The sequence below is a fragment of the Salmo trutta genome, chromosome 20 (assembly GCF_901001165.1).
Source record: "Salmo trutta chromosome 20, fSalTru1.1, whole genome shotgun sequence".
Classification (NCBI taxonomy): domain Eukaryota; kingdom Metazoa; phylum Chordata; class Actinopteri; order Salmoniformes; family Salmonidae; genus Salmo; species Salmo trutta.
In genome coordinates, this window is record NC_042976.1 from 39,709,777 (window position 1) to 39,720,853 (window position 11,077).

At 45.6% G+C, this 11,077-nt stretch overlaps 1 protein-coding gene across 4 annotated transcripts in view; it reads left to right on the forward strand.

Moving 5' to 3' along the window:
- Positions 1 to 5,594, forward strand: part of lrp2a (low density lipoprotein receptor-related protein 2a) — a 66,088-nt gene extending 60,494 nt beyond the window's left edge. For all 4 annotated transcript variants that reach the window (XM_029703248.1, XM_029703250.1, XM_029703249.1 and 1 more), the window contains 12 exons: positions 72 to 200; positions 480 to 700; positions 924 to 1,103; positions 1,193 to 1,312; positions 1,469 to 1,559; positions 1,697 to 1,764; positions 2,399 to 2,516; positions 2,650 to 2,776; positions 3,623 to 3,736; positions 3,839 to 3,955; positions 4,042 to 4,113; positions 4,299 to 5,594. In XM_029703248.1, the coding sequence (XP_029559108.1) occupies positions 72 to 200; positions 480 to 700; positions 924 to 1,103; positions 1,193 to 1,312; positions 1,469 to 1,559; positions 1,697 to 1,764; positions 2,399 to 2,516; positions 2,650 to 2,776; positions 3,623 to 3,736; positions 3,839 to 3,955; positions 4,042 to 4,113; positions 4,299 to 4,469 (1,528 nt within the window). In that variant the 3' untranslated portion in view covers positions 4,470 to 5,594. The remainder of the gene's footprint in view (positions 1 to 71; positions 201 to 479; positions 701 to 923; positions 1,104 to 1,192; positions 1,313 to 1,468; positions 1,560 to 1,696; positions 1,765 to 2,398; positions 2,517 to 2,649; positions 2,777 to 3,622; positions 3,737 to 3,838; positions 3,956 to 4,041; positions 4,114 to 4,298) is intronic.
- The last annotated feature ends 5,483 nt before the right edge of the window (positions 5,595 to 11,077 follow it).

The window sequence follows — 11,077 nt, forward strand, 5'->3', positions numbered from 1 at the left end:
CTTACTATTTTCGTTTTTTGAAAATACATTTTGGGTTGAATACAATCTAACATCTTCCTTCTGTTTCTCAGTCATATTTACTGGACAGACGCAGGGACCAATCGAATTGAAGTGGCAAAGTTAGATGGTCGCTACAGGAAGTGGTTGATCCATACAGACTTGGACCAGCCAGCTGCTATTGTTGTCAACCCAGCACTTGGGTACGGAAGTGATCAACTACAGGCTTTCTGTTTGTTCCAAAGATGAAAGCGTGTGTGTGTGTGTGTGTGTGTGTGTGTGTGTGTGTGTGTGTGTGTGTGTGTGTGTGTGTGTGTGTGTGTGTGTGTGTGTGTGTGTGTGTGTCAGTGTTCACCATAAGCTAATACACTGGATCCTCTCAGCTATAACAGCAATGTCGAGTGATCGACAGTATATAGAATTCAAAGTAGTCAAAGACATTAGTTAACAAAGACTGTTTTATGTGTCTGTGCATTCCCTAGACTCATGTACTGGACAGACTGGGGCAGGAGACCCAGGATTGAGTCTGCTTGGATGGACGGACAGCACAGGCAGGTTCTGTTGGACGAGGACCTGGGCTGGCCCACTGGACTGGCTCTGGACTACCTGAATGGAGACAGGATCTACTGGTGTGACTCCAAGGAGAACATCATAGAGTCCATGAAGCCGGACGGCACCGAGAGGAAGATCATCATGTCTGGAGGTCCGAACCCACTGAGACCTTTCTTAGATGTTGCTAACATGCTGACGTTATAGAATTTGTAATAACTACATTATTTACCCCCTTAATAGTTACTGATTAAATCAGACCACATGTCCAGGACAAAGTCTCTCTTGTAAAAGAGGTATTCTGACCTCAATGGGACTTCAATAGACTGAGTCTTATGAAACTATGGCTAATTGAGTATGGTCCTTTTCTGCTTCAGATATTGGTAATCCCTACAGCCTGGATGTCTTTGAGGGCCATGTGTACTGGACAACCAAGGAGCGGGGTGAAGTCTGGAAGACGGATAAGTTTGGGAAGGGGGACAAAGTGAAGGTGCTGACCATCAACCCCTGGCTGACTCAAGTCCGCATCTACCAGGAGCACAGACACAACCGTTCAGGTTAGAGTTTTCAAGTCTAAAACATACACTCCGTAGTTTTCTCCTGTCTGGTGAGTGTAAGGTAGTCACTGGTCTCTTCCCTCTATCAGTACCCAACCCCTGTAAGAACATGTGCAGTCACCTGTGTCTGCTGCGGCCTGGAGGCTACACCTGCACCTGCCCACAAGGCTCCTCCCTGGTCGGCTTCAACCCCAACGAATGTGACGCAGGTATGGTCATTCAATCACATCACCTCCCTGCCATGTTGGCTGCACCATCATTTATCATTGGAATCATACTCCATGCAGGCATGGCTGCTTTGATGTTGTTGTGGTGACATTGTGGTGACGTTGTGGTGACTTTGTGCGTGGCTTTCACTCCTGCAGCCATTGAGGCTCCAGTCTTAATGCCCCTTGCATGCAGATGCATGAACGGAGGGACCTGCTACACTGACGAAGGGGGCCTGCCCAAGTGCAAGTGAGTTCAGCAGCTGGTGTCAGGAAGTAGATTCGTTGTCATATTATTATAACATGTAACACCACAGCCACAAGCCATAGGAGTGTTTCGTTCCAGCAGGAAGAAACATTGTTTTTTTTTTGTCTTTTATTGTGCAGGTGTCCGTATGGCTATGCAGGGAGTTACTGTGAGATGGGAAAGTCCAGGGGTGCCCCTGCAGGAACAGGTATATTATAATATCAGATAAGAAGTAGAATATCTATATGATTTCTCCCCAAACAAGTCAGTCCAATATGCCAGTCTTCATACAAAGTTTCCACTGATCAATGGTTCACAATAGAATGGTTATACAACATTGGTCAGAGACAAATTACATCATTTGTCTGGAAACCGTTGCCTCACAACTGGGGCGGCAGGTAGCCTAGTGGTTCGAGCGTTGGACTAGTAACCGAAAGGTTGCAAGATTGAATCCCCGAGCTGACAAGGTAAAAATCTGTCGTTCTGCCCCTGAACAAGTCAGTTAACCCACTGTTCCTCGGCCGTCATTGAAAACAAGAATTTGTTCTTAACTCACTTGCCTAGTTAAATCAAGGTCATATTAGATTGTGACCTTGAGATTGATTTGGGCTCAGTGAACACTAAAGGTGTTTTTCTCTCCTGTAAAGTGACTCTATAACCGTTTAACTTCAATTGGGAGAATGTCAGTCAAGTAATAAGTAATCTGCATGTAATTTACCAGCAATAAGTGAGAAATTGTTTTAGTTTCCGACTACTGATACGTACATGTTTTTCTGGACACTTACAAATGATGAGTAGAAATGTTCTGGAATAAACACTGCTGCTGATATCTCTGTCTTCAGCTGTTGCCGTACTGTTAGCAGTGATTATCATCCTCATCACTGGAGCGTTGGCTGTCGGGGTTTTCCTCAACTACAAACGAACTGGCTCCTTAATCCCATCCATGCCCAAACTACCCAGGTAGGATCTCACCTTTGACCTGATCTCACCCATCTGTGCGTGCCTCTGTTGTGTCGTTTTAAAACTAGAGCTTCATATGAGAATTGTTACCCTGGAAATTGTAAACTGTTTTTCTACCGTCTCTCTTTTCCAGCCTGAGCAGTCTGGTGAAATCGGGTGACACTGGGAACGGGGTGACGTTTCGTTCGGGTGACAATGTCACCATGGATCTGGGACCTCCACCCATCGGGGTTTCATTCATTGACAGGGCCATGCAGTTGGTAAGCACTGGATTGTGTTGATTTAGCACTTAGTGGTGTCACTGCACCTTCAGACTGTACTGTCAGCATTTTAATCCTGTGTTAGGCCTGGGAGACCCCGATTGACTTTGGCCTTTTGGACCTCTGTACATTTTTCCCTTGTGCATTATTTTAAGCTATGAAAATAAATTAAGAGAGTCAAACTCTCTCTCTCTCTCGCTCTCTCTCTCTCGCTCATATGTGTGTGTATATACAGTATATATTTATGTGTATACTACCCTAAAGGAGGCACAGTGATGCCGAAACGTTGGTGTTTTACCCGAGAGGTAAAATTCCCCAATAAATGACTGGGAGTTTATTTACATTTTTATTTTATTTCACCTTTATTTAACCAGGTAGGCCAGTTGAGAACAAGTTCTCATTTACAACTGTGACCTGGCCAAGATAAAGCAAAGCAGTGCGACAAAAACAACAACACAGAGTTACACATAAACAAACGTACAGTCAATAACATAATAAAATCGATGTACAGTGTGTGCAAATGTAGAAGAGTAGGGATATATACTGTATATATAAAGCGTGCGACTCTCTTTATTTTTCTAGCTTCCAGTTTATTCTCCGTTAGTCAGCACCTCCCCACTAAATAATGTTCTCTGCGGGTGCTCCATCTCATGCTTTTTATTATTGTCTGTTATTAACAACACTAATAGACAGTCAACAGCCAGGTTTCTGTAGTTAATAAAGTAAATCACAAATTGCAGGGCATTGTGTTCATACTAAACTCCTGAAATACATGTCGGTGATAGATAGCAATGCTGTTTGTATCGTCTTTGAGGGACATGATGAATAACACTGTCTCTCTTTCAGGATGAAAACTTTGCCGTGGAAGCGGGGAGGCAGCCAATCACATTTGAGAACCCCCTGTATGCCACTGCAGCGGCTGGATCGTCTAGTGATCCTGCTGTCATCCACGCCACACAGGTACGCAAGGCAACACTGTTGCATGAACATTCCTAGGGCGGGTTGGATTGACATCATTGTTAAAGCAATACTAATTGTTCTGCACTGTTTTACTCCAAACAGGTGACTGTTACTGTTAGCGGTGAGCAGATAGAGAAGAACTTTGCGAACCCGGCGTACCATACAGATCAGATTGTGTGCACCGTGGACAGTTCCACAGCCAGAGCCAAGCCTGTTCAGGTGACTCTACCATCCTGTACTTGTATCATTAGTTAAATGTAATGGATTATATTGTAATTTACAGCAATTGTGTCCTACATTGACAGGAGTCCAGGTGGAGCTTCTTCAAAAGAAAATTTAAGCCAAGCACAACTTTTGAAAACCCTACCTACTCAGAGGTAAGGCCAATACTGCCACCCAAGCAGCTCCTATTCCTGTTCTACAGGAGAAAATGCCAGCATGCAGAGCATATGTTTCTATTCCTTCTAACTGTTTGAGGTTTGCTTCTTATTGCTACTTGGTTAAGAGGCCTTGGGGTTGTGTTGGCCTGTTTTCTGCTAGCCATCCCTTTGTTGTTTTTCAGATGCAGAATGAAAAAGCAGTAGGAAGCAATGAGGAGAGTTCCTCCACCGACCCCTCTCCCTTTTCCCCAACTGCCAAACCCTTTAAGAGGGATCGTCCCAGCACCTACTCACCAACTGAGGACACTTTCCGAGACACAGCGAACCTTGTTAAAGAGGACAGCGATGTGTAATCCCGTTTCTCACAGATGGGAATCAAAGACACACTCTCCTTTGCACAGAATCTATTTTTATATGCAGCCTGTGTAAAAAAAGAGAAAAAACCCCCCCAAAAAACGAAGATTGTTTTTGAGAAAAGAAATTAGACAAACGTTTCTTTAGCATACAGAAAAGAGGTCTGTCGTGACTATGCCTTCGGATATTTCTGATGCCAATTCTTTTTTCCTGATTTTTTTTATTTTTATTTTGATGTAATATATGTATATCTTTGCACTGAAGCTGCTGATAGAAATTTTATAAATATGTTGTACATTTGTAAATTTGAAGAGTAAGATTTTTGTCGATAATATTCTCTGGCTGTTGGAAGTAGATGAACTTATCGATAGTGCTTCATAAACAAAGTAACACATAACAGGTGAAGTGCATTGTGAATGTACAGTAGATATATCGCATTAGGACAATGTTTTGAAAGGATAACTAACTATTTTTGCCACTGAACCAAACTGAAGATGTATGCATTTTATCTTGCATGTTTATATACCTCATTTCAGGGCTTAAAAAAAAACAAAAAAAAACAGAGCAAAACAAATACAAACTGATCCAATTACCTTAGCTATTCTAAATCTATAGATGCTGTAAAAAGAAAACTACAAATTCTGAATATCTCAAAGAATGGTATGCTAAGCATACTTACATGGTACTTACGTTCAAACTTCTAAAAACAATTCCCTGACTTTTTTTGGCATATATAAATCAAAACTATCATATTTAGGTAAGACTTTTTTATGAATAATGATGGCCTCTTTTTAATATTAATTTGGAACAATACTTGAATATGCCAATGATTTTAATGTGTGAAGATGTATAATTTTGGACATCTCTAGTGACTCTGGAGCTGGTAAAGTCCAAGAGCATCTGGAGATACAGAATTTGAAGAAATTAGGAATCTGACTGTCATTTTCTAAACATGGGTTATACATCCTGTGCTCTTGATTGTTTTGTATTGTGAGGAAAATGACAAATAAAGACTGTATCAATGATCATTCTAAATATGCTCAAATGGTTTTCTAGCTAGCAAAGTGGGAGACAAAATTTATGCTGCTGAGACGTAAAATGAATAAAAAAATTTTTTTAAACAATCTCAACAGTCTGTTTTTCTTACTTTAAACTACATTGAGATTAACACAGTAGTATATTTTCTTGGCACCTCAATATTCATGAATTATTCACTACATACACTACCGGTCAAAAGTTTTAGAACCCTTACTCATTCAAGGGTGTCTCTTTATTTTTACTATTTTCTAGATTGTAGAATAATAGTGAAGACATCAAAACTATGAAATAACACATGGAATCATGTAGTAACCAAAACAAATCAAAATATATTTTAAATTTGAGATTCTTCAAATAGCCACCCTTTGCCTTGATGACAGCTTTGCACACTCTTGGCATTCTCTCAACCATTTTCTCCTGGAATGCTTTTCCTACAGTCTTGAAGGAGTTCCCACATATGCTGAGCACTTGTTGGCTGCTTTTCCTTCACTCTGCGGTTCGACTCATCCCAAGCCATCTCAATTTGGTTGAGGTCGGGGGATTGTGGAGGCCAGGTCATCTGATGCAGCACTGCAGGTGTGTTGGGTCATTGTCCTGTTGAAAAACAAATGATAGTCCCACTAAGCCCAAACCAGATAGGATGGCGTATCACTGCAGAATGCTGTGGTAGCCATGCTGGTTATGATGGTTGAATTCTAAATAAATCACAGACAGTGTCACCAGCAAAGCACCCCCACACCATAACACCTCCTCCTTCATGCTTTACGGTGGGAAATACACATGCAAAGATCATCCGTTCACCAACATCGCGTCTCACAAAGACACAGCGGTTGGAACCAAAAATCTCCAATTTCCATTGCTCGTGTTTCTTGGCCCAAGCAAGTCTCTTCTTATTGGTGTCCTTTAGTAGTGGTTTCTTTGCAGCAATTCGACCATGAAGGCTTGATTCACACAGTCTCCTCTGAACAGTTGATGTTGAGAATTCACAGAGACTTGAACTCTGTGAAGCATTTATTTAGGCTGAAATTTCTGATGGTGGTTGGTGGTTCTTGAAACTTTCAAAGTTCTTGAAACGTTCTGTATTGACTGACCTTCATGTCTTAAAGTAATGATGGACTGTCATTTCTCTTTGCTTATTTGAGCTGTTCTTGCCATAATATGGACTTGGTATTTTACCAAATAGGGCTATCTTCTGTATACCCCCCTACCTTGTCACAACACAACTGATTGGCTCAAACGCATTAAGAAGGAAAGAAATTCCACAAATTAACCTTTAACAAGGCACACCTGCTAATTGAAATGCATTCCAGGTGACTACCTCATGAAGCTGGTTGAGAGAATGCCAAGAGTGTGCAAAGCTGTCATCAAGGTAAAGGGTCGCTATTTGAAGAATCTAAAATATATTTTGATTTTTTTAACACTTTTTTGGTTACTACATGAGTCCATATGAGTTATTTCATAGTTTTGATGTCTTCACTATTATTATACAATATAGAAAATAGTACAAAATAAAGAAAAACCTTGAATGAGTAGGTGTTCTAAAACTTTTGACCGATAGTCAATACATCATTGAGTATCTATTTTACTGAACAACGCAACATGCAACAATTTCAAAAATATTACTGAGTTACAGTTCATACACTACATGACCAAAGGTATGTGGACACCTGCTCGTTGAACAGCTCATTCTAAAATCATGGGCATTAATATGGAGTTGGTCCCCCTTTGCTGCAATAACAGCCTCCACTCTTTTGGGAAGGCTTTCCTCTAGATGTTGTAACACTTCCGCGGGGACTTGCTTCCATTTAGCCACTAGAGCATTATTGAGGTCGGGCACTGATGTTGGGCGATTAAGCCTGGCTCGCAATCGGCGTTCCAATTCATCCCAAAGGTGTTCGATAGGGTTGAGGTCAGGGCTCTGTGCAGGCCAGTCAAGGTCTTCCACAACGACCTCGACAAACCATTTCTGTATGGACCTCGCTTTGTCTGCGGGGGCATTGTCATGCTGACTCAGGAAAGGGCCTTCCCCAAACTGTTGCCACGAAATTGGAAGCACAGAATCGTCGAGAATTTTATTGTATGTGTCACACCAACCTTCGCTAGCTGCTGCCGAACCTGCTGCTGGCAAACGCCCTTCACTCGTCAACCCCGGACTTGTCTCATAATCATTACACACACCTGGTTCCAATCCCCACTCTATCACTGTATATATACTCCCTCTGTCATTTGTCTTTGTCGGTCATTGTAAATGTTGCTTGTTTTCCTGAGAGGAATCTCGCCTACTATTTCCTGAGTACTTTATTATTTTGCACTTTGGGTTTCGTCACGCTTTTAAATATATAGTGCTTTAATAAACTCAGTAGTTCTAAACCTGTGATTGCCTCCTGCCTACTCCTCTCTACACTTGTACAGAATGACCGACCCAAGAGAACAGGAAGCATCAGGACATCCCGACATCTCCGTTATAGAAGCGAAGCTCCTATACCACGACTCGTGCCTGGACTGCCATGGACGGGGTGCTCCGGACCGTACGCCAGCTGCATGCTACACCACCACCTTCCCTGCTCCCCATGGTCATTCCAGCCATGGTTGTCCCAGCTCCCCACGGTCCAAAAATGCAGTCCTATGAGCGCTTCACCCAACTCTTCTGTGCTGTTTTCGACCATCCTACAGAGGACCTGTCTACGTCAGGGGTCCAGGACAGCGTCTGAGTACGCTCTGGATTTCCGGACGATGGCTGCGTCCACTTGCTGGAGTGACCAGGCCCTGTTGACGGTTTTCCGCAGCGGGCTACAGGCGGACGTCCAGACCGAGCTGGCCTGTCTCGATGAGGACCTCACACTGGACCAGCTCATTGCCATGGCCATCTGCCTGGATAATTTCCTGCGTGCCCATCGTTGCCCATCCCCGGGGCTCGGGTCTCTCCCAGGAACCTCCAGCGAGGCTGAGCCCATGGAGGTGGGCATGACACATTCCCCCAGAGGGATGTCAACGCAGCCGTCAACAGGGTCTCCACTCCTACTGCGGGGAGTCAGACCACCCCTGGAACACCTGTCCCAGAAGGAGAACCAGGCGAGGAAGCGTCAGGCCGAGGAGCGCTCCTGCACCTTCCCAGGAAGGCATGGACGTGCCTTGCTCCTCTCTGTCCACCCAGCCCGTCCTCCTTCCTGTCACCTTCCTAGACTATCCTGGCCCCCCACTGAGTCCTGCGCTACTGGCCTCAGGTTCTGCAGGCAATTTCCTAGACCGGTCAGTGGCCTTATCAATACGCATTCCTCTAGTCCCATTACAACTCCTTATCCCAGTCCATGCCCTAGACAACCATCCCCATTAGGAACAGAACTGGTGTGCCAGACCACGATTCCCATTCCCACGATTCCCACAGTTGCTCAAAACCACCATGAACGCATCACTTTCCTCATCTTAGAATCTCCTGCACACCCCATAGTTTTAGGTTTCCCCTGATTACAGTTGCATAACCTCAGGATATCGTGGACAAAGAGGAGGTTGTTGGGTTGGTCGCATGAGTGTCAGGGGAAGTGTCTATCTGTGCCACCTCCGTGGAAAGTCTGAACCAGGCCACCCACGTCCCTTTTCCTGGAGGAATCCTGGGACCTACAGGTGGCTTCTTCGAAGACTCGTGCCACGTGCCTGCCCCCTCATCGCCCATGGGTCTGCACTATCGACCTACTACCTGGTTTTACCCTCCTGCGGGGGCCAATTTACCCTCTCTCGCATGCACAGACCGAAGCCATGGAGGTCTACGTCCAGGGGGCTCTGGCACAAGGATTCCTCCGTCCGTCCACCTCTCCGGCCTCCTCCAGCTTCTTTTTCATGAAGAAGAAGGACAGAGGTCTCCGCCCCTGTATTGATTACCAGACACTGAATAAGGCAACTGTTAAATTCAGTTATCCCTGCCTCTGATACCCACTGTGATCGAACAGATGCACGGTGCTCAGTACTTTACCAAATTGGATTTATGCAGTGCCTACAACCTGGAGCGCATCAGAGAGGGGGATGAATGGAAGACCGCCTTCAGCACCGGCACTATGAATACAGGGTAATGCCCTACGGCCTGACAAATGCACCGTCGGTGTTTCAATCCTTCATTAACGAGGTGTTTAGAGACATGTTGGGTTGCTGTGTAGTGGTGTACATAGACAACATCTTGGTGTACTCCACTACACGCGAGCAACATGTCTCTCATGTCAGGTCCATTTTGGAGAGGCTGAGAGGGCATCACCTGTACTTTTCTTCCAGCAGGTGGTCTCCTTACTGGGCTATCGCATATCCACTGCGGGAGTGGAGATGGAAGAGCAAAGGGTCAGTACAGTACGGTTGTGGCCTGTTCCATCCAACATAAAGGCAGTGCAGCACTTTCTAGGTTTTGCCAACTATTTCAGGCGCTTCATTGGGGGTTTCAGCACAGTGGTGGCCACTCTCGCCTACCTCCTGAAGGGAGGTCCTAGGCAGCTGCGATGGACTGAGGAGGCCAACGAAGACTTCCGTGCGCTCAAGGAACGTTTTACGAACGTACCTGTTCTGGCTCATCCTGACTCGTCACTGCCCTTCATCGTGGAGGTGGACGCCTCCGAGGTTGGAGTAGGGGCTGTTCTCTCCCAACGGACTGGATTGCCGCCTAAACTCCATCCATGTGCCTTCTACTTACGGAAGCTGTCTCCCGCGGAGCAGAATTACAATGTGGGGGATCATGAGTTGCTGGCCGTCAAGAAGGCGCTGAAAACATGGCGGCACTGGCTGGAGCGTGCTCAACACCATTCCTTGTTTGGATGGACCACCGGAACCTAAAGTATATTCAAGCAGTGAAGAGGCCGCCTAAACTCCATCCATGTGCCTTCTACTTACGGAAGCTGTCTCCCGCGGAGCAGAATTACAATGTGGGGGATCATGAGTTGCTGGCCGTCAAGAAGGCGCTGAAAACATGGCGGCACTGGCTGGAGCGTGCTCAACACCATTCCTTGTTTGGATGGACCACCGGAACCTAAAGTATATTCAAGCAGTGAAGAGGCTGAACCCGCGTCAGGCCATGTGGGCCCTATTCTTTGCCAGGTTTGACTTTACCCTCTCCTACCGGCCGGGATCTAAGACCGTCAAGGGCGATGTGTTGTCACAAGGGATCAGAGGGAGAAAATGACACCCATTATTTCCCTGTCCCGCATTGTGACTTCTGTCGTGTGGAATGTGGACACGACATCGGTCGAGACCTGCGACAGGAGCCCTCACCTGCCCACTGCCCGTAGGGGCGTACCTACGTGCCCTCTGATGTGTGGGACCGTCTCCTCGCCTGGGCACACACAGGACCTGTGTCGGGGCACCCGGGTATAGCCAGTACTATCGACTGTCTCTGTACTGATGGCCCACCATGGCCCAGGACGTCCGGGTTTACGTCTCTTCCTGCTCCACTTGCACACAGAGCAAGACACAGAGACACCTCCCCTATGGCAAACTCCACCCACTGCCGGTTCTACAATGACCCTGGTCCCATCTCTCCGTGGACTTTGTCACAGACCTTCCCCCCTTGGAGGGGCACTCCACCACCCTGGTCGTT